Source organism: Anomaloglossus baeobatrachus, chromosome 4 (genome assembly GCF_048569485.1).
Source record: "Anomaloglossus baeobatrachus isolate aAnoBae1 chromosome 4, aAnoBae1.hap1, whole genome shotgun sequence".
NCBI lineage: Eukaryota > Metazoa > Chordata > Amphibia > Anura > Aromobatidae > Anomaloglossus > Anomaloglossus baeobatrachus.
The window spans coordinates 171713712-171729797 of NC_134356.1; the positions used below are offsets into that span (position 1 = coordinate 171713712).

General features: G+C 49.0%; 1 protein-coding gene across 1 annotated transcript in view; it reads right to left on the minus strand.

The window, feature by feature from the left end:
- The window catches only part of FGF1 (fibroblast growth factor 1), a 58314-nt gene extending 42736 nt beyond the window's left edge, over positions 1-15578 (minus strand). Inside the window, 2 exon segments of the mRNA XM_075343407.1 lie at positions 15464-15552; positions 15555-15578. Of these exon segments, the coding sequence (XP_075199522.1) occupies positions 15464-15552; positions 15555-15578 (113 nt within the window).
- Between the last annotated feature and the right edge of the window lie 508 nt (positions 15579-16086).

The window sequence follows — 16086 nt, forward strand, 5'->3', positions numbered from 1 at the left end:
ATAAATATCTCGACCGCAGGACAAACGGACAAGGGGGGAAACCTGGTCGATCTGGGTAAAGCACATGGCGGAAACTTATCTTGCAAACTGGGCACAACCTCGTCTAGCAGGTCCTCGAGATCTTGTATAGCCTGCTGTTCATTAGGGTCCAATGGTCCTCCAGAAAAAGTACGTTTATTATGAAGCTTACTTAGGACAACCTTCTGGGCAAAAAGATGTAAAGCCTTCACCGCTTTGAAGCAGTGAAAGGACTGGGTAGGTGAAAAAGATAATCCCCTAGACAGAACATCAATCTGGGAGGTGGAGAGGGTATGGTTAGACAGATTAATTATCTGTGGTGCTTTGCGCTTGCCCATATTGGGCTGTTGCTGTCTAGACTTGAGCCTTGTTAGGATGCCGCTAGTTTGGCCAATCTCCATGTCAGATTCGTCAGTGTCGCTGGGGACAATGTTAGGTCGTCCCACTGAGCCGGCACCTCGTGTTCTGGAAAATGAACGTGATCTAGATCGACGTCCTGCCACATTTGATCGCCATCTATAAACGCGGTCTTGATGGAAGTCATTTTGATCGCGTTGAAATTTTTTAATTTTTAAGGTTTTAATCTCTTTTTCCAGGCGTACTAGGTCAGACTCATTCTGACTAGTGAACTTGGCCAAAGCATCTGTCGACATGTTTTCTTTGATTATGGTCAAAAGTCTCTCCATCTCCCCCTCCATCTCCGAGATCGAGGCACTGTCTAGTTCGCTGAGAAGGCTGAGGAATCCTTTAGAGCAGGCACTGGAAAACTCCTCCCAACGAGATTTAATGGAATCATTGTCCACCTGGAAAGATGGAAATACTTGGACCCTTAGGCCCCTTGGTATGAGCCCCCTTTTTATGTACTTGTCCAGGAACGCCCGATTCCACCAAACCTTGGTGCGTCTGTGGAGCAGGTTTCTATAGCTTTGCACATTTTCGGACAATACACAGTCTCCCTGTGTCTCTGCTGCAGCGCCGCCAACCTCCGCAAGTGCTTTGTCCAGCTCTCTTAACCATGACTCATCATGGGAGCGAAAGTCCATAGTGGAGGTGGAATGAGCTGTGGAAACCACAGAAAAATTAATTAGAAAGCAAAAAGCCACGATATAAGGGTAGGGAAAGGATGGCATAATAACCCTTCCTACATGGCACACTCTATACATATGAAAAACAAGGAGAACAAAGCTGAGTGTAATGCAAAATAACAATGTTTATTATAGAAAAGGACTGGCACAAAGGAGATTCAGCAGCGAAATCAGAGGCATGTGTATAACAGGTAGTATATGGACACGTATAGCATACATGTACAGTGTCAAATAGCAACTGTGAAATGACAAAATAAACATTGAGTGCTATGGAAATTCATCTCAATGAGGCAGATATGTAATGACAACCAATATAAAGAGGTGGGCACAAAAGTCATAGCACATGCACAAAATAGATGCCCCACACTCAGTATGTGTCAGACACATCCCATAATATACATAGCACAGATGGTAAATAGAATGTTTATGTATAAGAGAATTGTATCATATAGAACAGATTGCAGACACACTGACCAGCAGGTCAGACATAAAAGTAAAGGACAAGGGGCAGCAATAACCTAAGATAGGGAAGCAATCAATTAGGTCCAAATGCATTTTTATTAATATTTAGTGCAGATAAGTGAAGGGGGTCAGAGAACGGTGTACATCACTGCAGTTAGCGATTGCAATTGATATGCTGAACAATACATAGACATAAGAATATATATATACAGTCAAACATTGCAGAATGCGCCCACAAAGAAAATTACAATTACTGGCATACTCACAGAGAAGACATAAACAACTCTTAATGTAAGGTATATCTCATACCTATAATGTATAAATTGCTGCTAGTAGGTAAATAAACAAAGAGCAACTAAGAGGCATCTAATGTAAGCAGCTTAAATATCTTCAGTGCAAGACTATAATATAGGGATTGGAGTAATGTTTATAGTGCAACAAGATTAATGCCACATACCGTGTTTCCCCGAAAGTAGGACCCCCCCGAAAGTAAGGCAGGGTGGGGGTTTCGGGGGGGTCCGCCAATGTAGGGCACCCCCCGATTGTAAGGCAGGGTAGCGGGGGTGCCCGGGGAATGTAGTGCGCCTATGGGTGGTGGTCGCGGCGTAATGTATACCTCCTCCGGTGAATGGCCCCCGCAATCTCGCCGGCCTGCGGCGCGTCCCGGGTCAACGCTCTTCCTGCTTGATGCTGATTGGCCGATCAGCCTGTTCGTCACAGGCTCCCTGCTGGCCATCAGCTCGAGCTGTGATTGGCCAGTCAGCCGGCTCGCAGCTGATTGGCCCTCAGCTCGAGCTGCGATTGGCCAGTCAGCCGGCTCGCAGCTGATTGGCCCTCAGCTCGAGCTGCGATTGGCCAGTCAGCCGGCTCGCAGCTGATTGGCCCTCAGCTCGAGCTGCGATTGGCCAGTCAGCCGGCTCGCAGCTGATTGGCCGAAATCAGCCGCGACGTCACCGCCTGCAGGCTCGCTCCGATTTCGGTAAGTTCCGAAACTCTGTGTGTGTGTGTGTGTGTGTGTGTGTGTGTGTGTGTGTGTGTGTGTGTGTGTGTGTGTACGGTATGTGTATGGGTGCCGTATGGGGCTGTATGTGTCAGTGTGTGTGTGTGTGTGTGTGTGTGTGTGTGTGTACGGTACCGGTACGATATGTGTGTGGGTGCCGTGTGGGGCTGTACCGGTACCGTATGTGTCAGTGTGTGTGGTGGCAGAGTGGGGGGCAGAACCACTGAATGGGGAGGCTGCAGGGGGGAGGATGGGGTGGATGCCGGATCTCAAACAATGGGGAGGCTGCAGGGGGGAGGTATGTCATTTTTTTTCCAATGTAAGGCCTCCCCCGAAAGTAAGGCAGGGTGGGACTTTTGGGGGTAAATTTAATGTAAGACAGGGCCTTACTTTCGGGGAAACACGGTATAACGCGCTGACACTGGTCAGGAAACACAATGTGAATCATAGACCCAGTCAAAAGAGCGTCCATTAATCCCTCCTATAGTGCGCTGAGACAAACATGAGAGATATGAAAAATATCCATAGACCGGAAAGCCAGATCAATTTGGGCAGAATAATGCAAGGCAAGACAGGACCTATATATTACCTGGATATAAGCAACTGCAGTGGACTGCGCCCAATGCGCATTTCGGTATTAAACCTTCGTCAGGGGGCGTGAACGAAACCGGAGGAAGTGAGATTAATATAGGCCACATCTCTCAGCCGATTGGGCAGAGTTGTGACGCACACGAGGCCGGCCGACCGGAAATCCCGCCTCGCAGACGCGTCATGGCTCCAAGGACGTCGGGTAAAAACCCGGCGTTCAGGTAACCATAGAGACGCGCCTGGGAGTAGCGAGAGATCCAAACAGGCGACGCATGCGTACACTGCAACAACACGGTGAGAGATGGAAATAGAAGTGTTTAATGCACTTATGTAAACAATTAGAAGTGGGGTGGATTGGATATAGGAAGCCATAGGCATATATATAGCAATACATACAGACAATTGGATAATGCATACATGTCCATATTGACAATGATTTAAAGCAAAACATCCAAAGAATTATGGTAATAATGAGAATGTCACAGACAGGCAATTTATCAAAAAGAGGCAAAAAAGTATATATAGTGTGGGAAAATTGCTGTATAAGGCCACACATAATCCCATGATTAAGACAATATCAAAATAGTAAGTACTTCAACCACTTATGTCTAACATAAAGAAAATTCCTGATAATAAGTGGTCGAAAAGCACACTAATATCACATAAATAGGTGGTGTGGGCACACACAGCAACTAACCACAGTATAATATTATAACATTACTACCAATATATAGAATAGACAGTATATATCGTTCGCCAGGTCTGGAGATATCCAGTTCAGGTGTAATTCATCTTTAGATAGAAACCAGGAAAAAATATGCAATATCCATTCTCCGAAAGCCATAGTCGCATACGTGCAAACACGAAAAAGAAGAAACAAGGCCTAAAAAAACATAAAAAATAGTTAAAACCAGAAAGCCCAGACTTTAAAGAAAGGGGATAAAACTCATGTTCTCATTAAGACCATGGGGCTGAACGGTATGCAGATGCCAAATCCATTGTGTCTCCAGTTGTCCTAATCGCTGACTAACCCGTCCACCACGTATGTCTATATCAAGCATGTCAATTCCACGGATCATGAATTTTTTAGAATCTGATCCATGAAACAGCTTGAAATGCTTAGGAATCGTTTTAAGGGTAGACACATCAATATGGTCCCGTGCGGCTTCTATCCCTAGAATGTGTTCACGAACACGGACTTTTAATTGTCGGGTCGTGAGCCCAATATAAATTTTTGGGCAGGGGCAGAGACCATAGTATATTACTAATTTGGACTCACAAGTAATTCTCTTCAAAATTTTAAAGCTCTTAGTGGAAGAGGAATTGCAAAATGTATCGGTCCGTGATATATTAGGACACGCAACACATTTACCGCACGGATAACTACCACCCCTTACTGATGGACTTTTGTAAAGGGCTTGTGGGGGGTTAGCATCATGGAGACTCCGGACAAAATAATCTTTAAGATTCTTGGCTCTGCGTACCGTTATTTGTGGTTTATCGGGTAAAATTTTAGCTAGGACTGGATCTGCTTGTAAGATAGGCCAGGATTTCGTCAAGGCCTGTCGAATGGCAATATGTTCAGAGCAATAGTTTGTAATAAATCTGATTGATGTCTCACTTTTATTAGGTTTCATAGAGTACAACAAATAATTTCTAACAGAATATTTCGCACGATGATATGCATGTTTGATCATACGTTTGCTGTACCCTCTCTCAACAAAACGCCTGGTCAACTCAGTCGCTTGTTTCTCAAAATCTCTGTCATTTGAGCACAATCTGCGAATACGCAAAACTTGTCCGACAGGTACAGATTTTATCATATGAGACGGATGGAAGGAAGATGCATGGAGTAACGTATTGGTGGCTGTGGTTTTGCGATATAAATCGGACTGTAAAAAGTCCTCAGAGTCCCTATACACCAAAACATCCAGAAATGCAACGGAATCAATAGAATATTGATGAGTAAGATGGATGTTGCGAGTGTTGGAGTTCATCTCTTGAATAAACAGTAAAAAAAAATCAGGGGTCCCCTGCCAGATTAGAAAAATGTCATCGATGTACCATGTCCATAAAAGGACACGGGCCATCGACGACTCACAATCAGGCAGGGGGAGGTCTCTCTCCCACAGCCCCAGGAATAAATTAGCGTACGCGGGCGCAAAAGAAGCGCCCATCGCTGTGCCCTGGAGCTGCAGATAGAAAGACCCCTTGAATACAAAAAAATTATGTGTTAAGGAGAACTCCAACAGTCGCAACACCAACTCAACAAATTTCGGAGACATATTTGTAGTATTTAGATAAAATTTTTACTGCCTCAATTCCGTCAGCATGTCGGATGCTGGTGTATAGGGACTCAACATCACAGCACACCAAAAGAGAATCGCCACCAATATATAAACCATCAATCCGCTTGAGAAACTCTCCAGTATCTTGGATATAAGAAGGGAGATTTCTCACAAGAGGCTGAAGCTGATAATCAAGCCATCTGTTGATATTTTCCAAAAAATTACCATTGCCTGAAATAATAGGACGACCAGGCGGCACAGATGCATTTTTGTGCAACTTAGGCAATAGATACAAAGTTGCAATCCTGGGTTCAGATGTAACCAAAGCCGACGCCAACTCGGGGGAAATAACACAGTCATCCTGGGCTTTTTGTAAAATTCGCTTAAGTTCGTCAGTATATTTGGAGAGGGGATTAAAGGTTAACTTTTGATAACACGTTTTATCGCGTAATTGGCGAAACGCCTCCCTCTCATAAGCGGTTATCGGCCAGATGACTATGTTACCCCCCTTGTCAGCCGGTTTTATTATAACATCTGATATCTGCTGCAACTCCTTCAGGCGTTCGCGTTTCGCTTTGTCTCAGTGCACTATAGGAGGGATTAATGGACGCTCTTTTGACTGGGTCTATGATTCACATTGTGTTTCCTGACCAGTGTCAGCGCGTTATATGTGGCATTAATCTTATTGCACTATAAACATTACTCCAATCCCTATATTATAGTCTTGCACTGAAGATATTTAAGCTGCTTACATTAGATGCCTCTTAGTTGCTCTTTGTTTATTTACCTACTAGCAGCAATTTATACATTATAGGTATGAGATATACCTTACATTAAGGGTTGTTTATGTCTTCTCTGTGAGTATGCCAGTAATTGTAATTTTCTTTGTGGGCGCATTCTGCAATGTTTGACTGTATATATATATTCTTATGTCTATGTATTGTTCAGCATATCAATTGCAATCGCTAACTGCAGTGATGTACACCGTTCTCTAACCCCCTTCACTTATCTGCACTAAATATTAATAAAAATGCATTTGGACCTAATTGATCGCCTCTTTGTGTGTTTACTGTAGTACCTTTTGCGATTTGGTCCTTATATTGTAGTCTTTATTCTGCATACTATATTATATTGTTATACTATTATCTATATTATCGATATGCAGAATTTTTCTATGCCATTACTCATTTTTAAGATAGGGAAGGCATACCCATGGTCCAGACACAGCCTGTGAGCAGCAGCAGAGAGGCCCCCTGGAGAAGACCCCGACGCATACGTTTCACGATCCTATACTGTTATGATCATTTCATCAGGGGGATGACAACGTTGTGAGCAAACCATGCTTTTAAACATGGCGCCTAACCTCCCTGGCCACTCCCCCATCGACGCCAGCACAGCCACACCATAGGTATTCCGGGCTCCGGAATCCCCAGCAATCAACGCCCATCAATACAGTATGCGCATGCGCGGGAATGGGGACGCGTCACCCACACCTGCGCATGCGCAGGAGCGATTCAAGATGCCAAGGAGACCGGAAAGATAAACCCGGAGGTGCCGCATGATACATAATGCTGAATGTCATAACTGCGGTCCCCATCAGCAGAAGTGAAGGACGACGTGCGGAGGACATTGCTGCAGGCCAGACAGTGCGCCTCACAGCTACGCCTCCGGGTTTATCTTTCGGAGTCAGGGGGTGGGACAACAGGAAGGGGAGGAACTACAGGAGGATTCATATGCGCAAGACATAACAACATCACCAAGGTCCAGACGTTCATCATCACCAACGCGGCAGGCATGGGACCATGGGGGACAGGGATCAACATGGGCGCATGGTAGCAGATGAAATGTTGAGGAAGGTGCAGGAAAACATGAAGAAATGGAGGACGAACTGTCTATGGACATGGAAGACTCAGCGGATGAGGGAGACTTTGGTCAAATTTCAGTTGAAAGAGGTTGGGGGGAGATGTCAGAGGAAGAAAGAACGGTTAGCACCTCTATGCCACAAACACAGCGTGGACTTGGTCCGCATGGCTGCGCAAGACACATGAGCGCCTTCTTGCTGCACTACCTCCAACATGACCCTCGTATTGTCAAAATTAGAAGTGATGATGACTACTGGCTTGCCACACTATTAGATCCCCGGTACAAGTCCAAATTTTGTGACATAATTCCAGCCATAGAAAGGGACGCACGTATGCAGGAGTATCAGCAGAAGCTGTTACTCGATCTTAGCTCGGCTTTTCCACCAAACAACCGTGCAGGTGCAGGGAGTGAATCTCCCATTTGTAACTTGACAAACATGGGACGGTCTCGTCATCTTCAACAGTCTACCCGTACCAGTAGCACCGTATCTGATGCTGGTAACAGCAATTTTATGGAATCTTTTCATAATTTTTTTAGACCGTCCTTTGCAAGGCCACCAGAGACAACAAGTCTGACACATAGTCAACGGCTGGAGAGGATGATACAGGAGTATCTCCAAATGAACATCGATGCCAAGACTTTGCAAATGGAGCCTTGCTCATTTTGGGCTTCAAATCTTGAAAAATGGCCAGAGCTCTCCACTTACGCCTTGGAGATTTTGTCGTGTCCAGCTCCCAGCGTTGTCTCTGAACATGTCTTCAGTGCTGCTGGGTGTGTGCTGACAGATAAGTGCACGCGTCTGTCCAGTGACAATGTGGACAGACTAACGTTCATCAAAATGAACAAGTCATGGATCCACAAGGAATTTACTACCCCTGTGTCATCCTGGGGAGAGTAAATGCTTGTGGATTTGGAATGTGCTTGATGCAAATCAAAACATCCTGTTTGCAACTAGGGCACAAGTGCTGCCACTGAATGGATGGGTGTGTGTGGGGCACAATTTTTGGAAAAAAAGGGAGACTCCGCTTGGAGTAACCCTTGCTTGCTGTGTTTTTTAAAAATGATCCAAGATGAACAGAGCTGGGATCAGTTAAGACTTTGCTACCTACCCCGGTGCAATCCTGAGGACGGAAAAGGATGGCGTATTTTTGAATGTGCTTGATGCAAATCTAGCTGTGAAGTGTACAACTAGGGCACAAGTGCTGCCACTGAATGGGTGGGTGTGTGTGGGGCACAATTTTTGGAAAAAAAGGAAGACTCCGCTTGGAGTAACCCTTGCTTGCTGTGTTTTTTTAAAATGATCCAAGATGAACAGAGCTGGGATCAGGAAAGACTTTGCTACCTACCCTGGTGCAATCCTGAGGACGGAAAAGGATGGCGTATTTTTGAATGTGCTTGATGCAAATCTAGCTGTGAAGTGTACAACTAGGGCACAAGTGCTGCCACTGAATGGGTGGGTGTGTGTGGGGCACAATTTTTGGAAAAAAAGGGAGACTCCGCTTGGAGTAACCCTTGCTTGCTGTTTTTTAAAAATGATCCAAGATGAACAGAGCTTGGATCAGGAAAGACTTTGCTACCTACCCCGGTGCAATCCTGAGGACGGAAAAGGATGGCGTATTTTTGAATGTGCTTGATGCAAATCTAGCTGTGAAGTGTACAACTGGGGCACAAGTGCTGCCACTGAAGGGGTGGGTGTGTGTGTGTGTGGCCCAATTTTTGGAAAAAAGGGAGAACTCCGCTTGGAGTCACCTTGTGATGATTTTAGAAGGGCGTGCCATCTGTGTCTCCTCCTCTTTTTCTTTGTCCAGCTTTTTTGTTTTCGCATGAGTATATGTCCTTGTCACTTTCCCATGTGTTTGTGTTGTGTTGTGAGTTGTTTGCCACCTTTTGGACAGCTTTGAGGGTGTTTTCTAGGTGTTTTTATGTGTTTGTGAATGCCTGCCATGGTTTCCTATGCGGTTCGAGTTCGGTTCGTCGAACGTTCGACGAACTGAACTCGAACGAGACCTCCGTTCGATGAACCGAACTCGAGCCGAACCACGACCGGTTCGCTCATCTCTACTTTTAACATCCTGAAAAAATTGGAAGCCTAAAATGAGCATTGCACAGTAATGGCATCAACGTTCCCTTGCATATACTCATATCTGTGTCTCCTCCTCTTTTTCCTTGTCCAGCTCCTTTGTTTTCGCATGAGTATATGTCCTTGTCACTTTCCCATGTGTTTGTGTTGTGTTGTGAGTTGTTTGTCACCTTTTGGACACCTTTGAGGGTGTTTTCTAGGTGTTTTTATGTGTTTGTGATTGCCTGCCACTGTTTCCTATGAGGTTCAAGTTCGGGTCGTCGAACGTTTGACGAACCGAACTCAAACGAGACCTCCGTTCGGCGAACCGAACTCGAGCCGAACCGGGACCGGTTTGCTCATCTCTACTCATTAAGTCCCGCCTTTTCAGCTTATAAATCTCACTGCAATTATGTTCCTACACACTTCACCGCTGATCACCTATGGCACAGGTAACACCACGTTGCTCCTTAGCGTCTTATTGTTTTCATTATTTATGGGTCCTTTTGTCATTGTTGCTCAGTCTCTCACCTCTCTATTTATCCTAAGGAATCTTGTCCCCTTTTTCTTGCTCTCTCCCTAGCCACTCGCATAGCGGTATCATACCCCTTCCTCCATTAGGAGTCCACTATATCCTCTAAATTTCTATTTGAGGTAATATAATTAAGATGATTTATCATTTGATGTTCCCAACTGTATGTGATCTTATTTCTGGTTTTTGTCCCATAGACACATGAGATTAATGTTCCCTGAGTCAGAGCCTCTTTCTTATCATGCTTCTGAATTAATCAGATGTTTCTTTTGCGTACATGTTATTCCTATTGATTTTTTTGTTTCTTTCCTGCGTTAATAGTGGGCCCTTTTTGATATCTTTAACAGAATGTTCATTGATGTCCTCCACATGAAAATATACCCTTGCTTTTCTTCATATCTAATAGGTATTATTCAATCAATTTGTTTTGGATCTTTATATGCACTGTTGTGTCGCCCTGGACAAGCCAGGGGCCACAGGTAACAACACCACCACACCCCACACTCTCTGTAGGCACATCAAAGTCAAAACACAAAATCCTTGTTGCCTTCCCCAGGGGCTGTTGTCCACACCAGGGGGTGGAGCCAGGCGGTTGGTCTCCACCCACCAAGGAGTTCACAGTCCTGGAGGAGGGAAAACACAGGCAGATAGAGTTTGGAGGAGGAAGTGGAAGGAGGAAAGTAGTAGAGAGGAGAAAAGTGACAGAAACAGAGCCTGAAGTTGGTCCGGGTGTGTGGCCCGGACAGGACAGCAAGGTTGGCAGGCGGGGGTGACAGTCTGCAGTGGAGGCCAATTGGAGTCTGCCGTAAGGACCGTGGACGGGTGGTGACCCGGCGGTACCGGACCAGCATACAAAGAGAAGCCAGCACCATTGGCAGGGGCCTTTCGGATCCCGGCAAGGCTTGGAGTCACCGTGAATTTGCCAAATCCGTTAGTGAAGGGGACCTCCGGGTTTCCAAACAGCCAAGTCCCAATAGAAGGCAACCGTCCAACCGTGAAGGGGAGACACCGCCACCGCCAAGGGCAACTGTTTCCCAGGGCCAGCGCCTGCGGGCAAAAGGGGCTCCTCCGGCTCATATCCAGGTCGGGGAGCGGGTTACCGGTGGGAACCCATCGCTACCAACACTGAACTTAGGTGCAGGGAGAGACAGTCATCACTAACCTGCAGGGAGGAACAACCGCAGCCGTCCGAGGGACCCGTCCATCCAGCCGCTTGTTTTACCGTGAACTGTGTCATCATCATTGGGCTGAGTGAGTACCTCCGTGCCGTGCGGCACAGCGCTGCCCCTGCGACACTGCACCTCGCCAGGCCCCGCAACCCGCCTGCCATCCACTCCTACCCCCTCACCGGGCCCCGGGACAACCAACCCCCTACCCACGGAGGGGAGAAATAACAACAAAGCTGCTCCCTGTCACCGATCCCGGGATCCCCGTCCAGAGCAGCGGTGGTGTCCACACAATCACCACAACCGTGGGTGGCGTCACGGACAATATCCCCAAAACCCAAAACCACTCCTTTTCACTCACGGGCGAGGAGCACCGCTCGAGTCCCCGGGATCCGGCCCATTGCTCGAGCCACCGAGCAGCAGCAGCCGCAGAGCAGCGGCAGCCGGACCCGAGCAGTGGGAGAGCGTAGCGTCCCCTCCTCCGCCCGCGACAACTTGGCATCACGAACAGGATCTTACCGCTCTGCCGTCTGGTAGAGGTGCGCCTTGTTACCGCCGGAGGTGTCCGGCCGAAAATATTCAGAAGCCGGGATCTTTGGCGCGAAAAGTTCCCGCTCGAGCGTCTCCTCGAGTAGTGGATGCGCGAAGGCCAAAACCCCGCCCCGGTAGAGGAGGAGCCGGAAAGAGGCTAAGGGGGACGAAATGGCGGCTGGTCGCATGTGAGCGCGGCTATAGAAGCAGGGACGCCAGGACCCTGCGGCCATTGACTGGTTCCTGGAAGAGGCTGCTGCTAAAGATGCTGAGTCTGACCGACAACACCGTGGTCCCCGCGCCTGGCCTCGCAGCGTGGGTGGAAGTCCGGACCGTCCAGCTAAGCAGCCGTCTGCAGGTCCGTATGCAGCTCCTCCTGGAGGAGTGGGAGGCCGACATGGCGGAAGTGGTGGCGTCCATACGGAGACGCGAGGTGGAGGGAGTCTTGGAAGGGAGGGTAAGTGACCCACGCCCCTGTACCCCTAGTGGGTCGGTCATCACGGCCGAGGGACCCGGTCCATACCCGCTCGCCCTGCTACCTCCCCCGCTACCCGTGTTAGCTGCTGCTGCCCTGCCACTAGGCCCGTTACCACCACCACCGGTAGCGGTACCCTGCCAATCCGCCCCGGCGGACCGACCTGCAGCAGAAGCCCGTGACTGCCCTGAACCGCTTCCATGGAAGAAGCCGAGGGCTGAGCCCGTCAGCAAAGATGCACCGGAGGCACGGCGGGGATGCAGCTGCCAGGAGGCAGAGCAGGCCATGTCACAGTGGGGTCCCTCATTACCAAAGGTACCGGTCGTAGCCGGCACGGAGGGACTCTGGCTAGGCCCATCCCCCACACCACCTGAACCGTAACAAGCAGAAAGTGCTCCGCACCGGGAGCGTCAGCAAAGACAGCTGCGCCGCGGGATTGCTGATTGAGTAAGAAAAGTTAGAGCATGGTAGCGGTTCCCGGTTACCTTGCTGTCGGTCCCCATCGGGACTCTGCTGACGTTCCAGACGGCCCTCAAGGCTAAGGAGTCCGGTTGGAGGAGCAGTCGTACCCGCATCATCGGCAGCTGAAAATGGAGTCCTGTGGGACAGTGTCACCCCTGTGTGTGGGTGGCGTTGGGGGCTCATGCTGTTCGGTGGTGGACTGTGGGAAAGCTGCAGGAGAAGTTGTACCGGAGCCAAGTGTTGTGGATGGCCCCTGGGACCCAGCTAACGGTCCCCGTCGGGACCCTACGGCAAGTATCCGTTGGGATCCTACAGTTTTGTTTGTGGTAGCCCATTGGCTACGAAGCACTGTTGTTCACCTGATTGAAACCCTAATTTGCTGCTGATTGTACCGGTCGTTGCCATCACCGTTGTCCCCGTAGGGACCGTCTGAAGTTGCGTAAGGGACTCCTTACGGACAAGCCCGTGAACTTGCAGGGCAACCACAAACTGGTGGCTTGTAAATAATGTTGTTGTTGCAGCTTCCACCGTTACCGTCTCCGGAGAGGCAGATTGGAGGGAGGGCCCGCAGTGGAGCAGGCTGGGGCCCAGCCACCACCGGAACCGGTGGCTACCCTCTGGGGGTTCCAGGGGTTCCCCATGGACGTGGGTCCCCTGGAAAGGACAGATCCCGCTCGGGTAACTTGGTGCAGGACTGGGGTCAAGGGGTGCTGCCTGTTTTCTTAGGGGCAGCATCAGGGCCAGGTTACGTGGGTGGGTGAGAGCGGAAGCCGTAACCGTTAACCGTTTGCAACGTTTAAGAAAGTACCTCCCGTTGTGGGATGATGTGTTTTTAATTGTATTGTGTTTTCTTATCTTTTTGCAGAAAAATAAAACCGATGATGGACGGGCAGCCCGAGGACGGTCTGCATTTTGCTAAGGGGGAATGTGTCGCCCTGGACAAGCCAGGGGCCACAGGTAACAACACCACCACACCCCACACTCTCTGTAGGCACATCAAAGTCAAAACACAAAATCCTTGTTGCCTTCCCCAGGGGCTGTTGTCCACACCAGGGGGTGGAGCCAGGCGGTTGGTCTCCACCCACCAAGGAGTTCACAGTCCTGGAGGAGGGAAAACACAGGAGTGGAAGGAGGAAAGTAGTAGAGAGGAGAAAAGTGACAGAAACAGAGCCTGAAGTTGGTCCGGGTGGTGACCCGGCGGTACTGGACCGGCATACAAAGAGAAGCCAGCACCATTGGCAGGGGCCTTTCGGATCCTGGCAAGGCTTGGAGTCGCCGTGAATTTGCCAAATCCGTTAGTGAAGGGGACCTCCGGGTTTCCAAACAGCCAAGTCCCGATAGAAGGCAACCGTCCAACCGTGAAGGGGAGACACCGCCACCGCCAAGGGCAACCGTTTCCCAGGGCCAGCGCCTGCGGGCAAAAGGGGCTCCTCCGGCCCATATCCAGGTCGGGGAGCGGGTTACCGGTGGGATCCCATCGCTACCAACACTGAACTTAGGTGCAGGGAGAGACAGTCATCACTAACCTGCAGGGAGGAACAACCGCAGCCGTCCGAGGGACCCGTCCATCCAGCCGCTTGTTTTACCGTGAACTGTGTCATCATCATTGGGCTGAGTGAGTACCTCCGTGCCGTGCGGCACAGCGCTGCCCCTGCAACCCTGCACCTCGCCAGGCCCCGCAACCCGCCTGCCATCCACTCCTACCCCCTCACCAGGCCCCGGGACAACCAACCCCCTACCCACGGAGGGGAGAAATAACAACAAAGCTGCTCCCTGTCACCGCTCCCGGGATCCCCGTCCAGAGCAGCGGTGGTGTCCACACAATCACCACAACCGTGGGTGGCGTCACGGACAATATCCCCAAAACCCAAAACCACCCCTTTTCACTCACGGGCGAGGAGCGCCGCTCGAGTCCCCGGGATCCGGCCCATCGCTCGAGCCACCGAGCAGCAGCAGCCGGACCCGAGCAGTGGGAGAGCGTAGCGTCCCCTCCTCCGCCCGCGACACTGTAATAAGGTTATATTTACAGGACTGATATTTCTTTATATCTTTTTGCGATGTTCAGTTATTTGAAGAAGGCAAATAGCCGAAACGTCATAATACAAATAAATATACGTTTCATCACAATCAAGTTGTTTTAAAATATTTTTCCTTTGTGTGCCGGGATCTTTTTTATAAAATTTGAGCTATCACCGAGCAGGGGCCAGGGCACGACAGGGTACACGTACCCCAGGCCGGAAAGTAGCTTCATGCGTTTCGGTAATTTACCCGACGGGTGTGAAGACTTCAAGTGTCATCCCCAACCCACTCCAAAATTGTGGTACTAGTGCACGATGGGATAGGACTTTCCCAATACAGTCCAAAGAAATCCTATTCGTGAACATTAAGAGCAAGCTCACTACGTTAGCCATATGGGTGAGCGGGACCTGAAGAGTTTTATACCCATGGGTCCAACAACAGAGAGGAAGGTGCCAAGGATAGGGCTACAGGCTAACAGCAACACCAAGGGCACGGATCCAAGCGTGCTCTCCGCAGGCTGCAGTGGTGCATCAGAATTCTGATTTACAAGCTGTCAGTGTAGTTATTCCAGGACTGAGTGAGTACATTGAAGACCCCTGTTCCTATCTCCCACGGCACCCAAATACCATCCCTAACCATCAACGGGCCCGGGACACAAACCCCCTACCCACGGAGGGGTTAAACATCAGGCTGCCACACCATCGTCACCGGGCTCCCCAACGGCAGCTGTGGTCCCTCTCCTTACCACGCACCGTGGGTGGCGTCACGAATTTCCAAAAAACCCCTGTACATATCTTACCCCCTTCTTTTAATAGAGAGGCCGCATGATTCCCGGGTCCGGAGACCCCTCGAGCCACCGCGGATCCGGATCCGAGCAGCAGCCCGGCTGCTTGCACGGGGGCGGTACATATACACAAAATGTACCCTCCATTGTTGCAGTAAAGAAGTTTTGGTTTCTTATAATTTCTCATTAAAAGGTTAAACTTCTCTGTCATTGGGTAAAGAGAGTTGTGATAATCCCCTCTGCCATTTTCCTGGCCTTCTTAGGAATTATAGACATTTAGCACTGCAAAGTGGAAAATATAAACAATCTCCCCAAAAAAATTGTAACACTACGTAAATAGAATAATTTAGCATGAAACAAGTCATTATGAAAGCAGCTCACAACAGAGAATGCAAGGAGAGCAGGAAGAGTAGCACTTACAGTACATGACAGCTATTTTAAAGGGGTTTTCCATTACTTAGACACCCCATTCTCATTCCTCATATACACCTAATAAAAGTAGAATAGCTTATACTTACCTCTTTTGCAGAAACTTGCGTTCCTGGGGGTTACGTGACATTGTTACCTTGACTAGCTTCAAAAGGAACCTGAAGACCCACCTCTTCCGACAAGCCTACAATCTGTCGTAACTAGAGATAAGCGAACCGGCCGTGGTTCGGCTCGAGTTCGGTTCGTCGAACGGAGGTCTCGTTCGAGTTCAGTTCGGCGAACGTTCGACGAACCGAACTCGAACCGCATAGGAAACAATGGCATG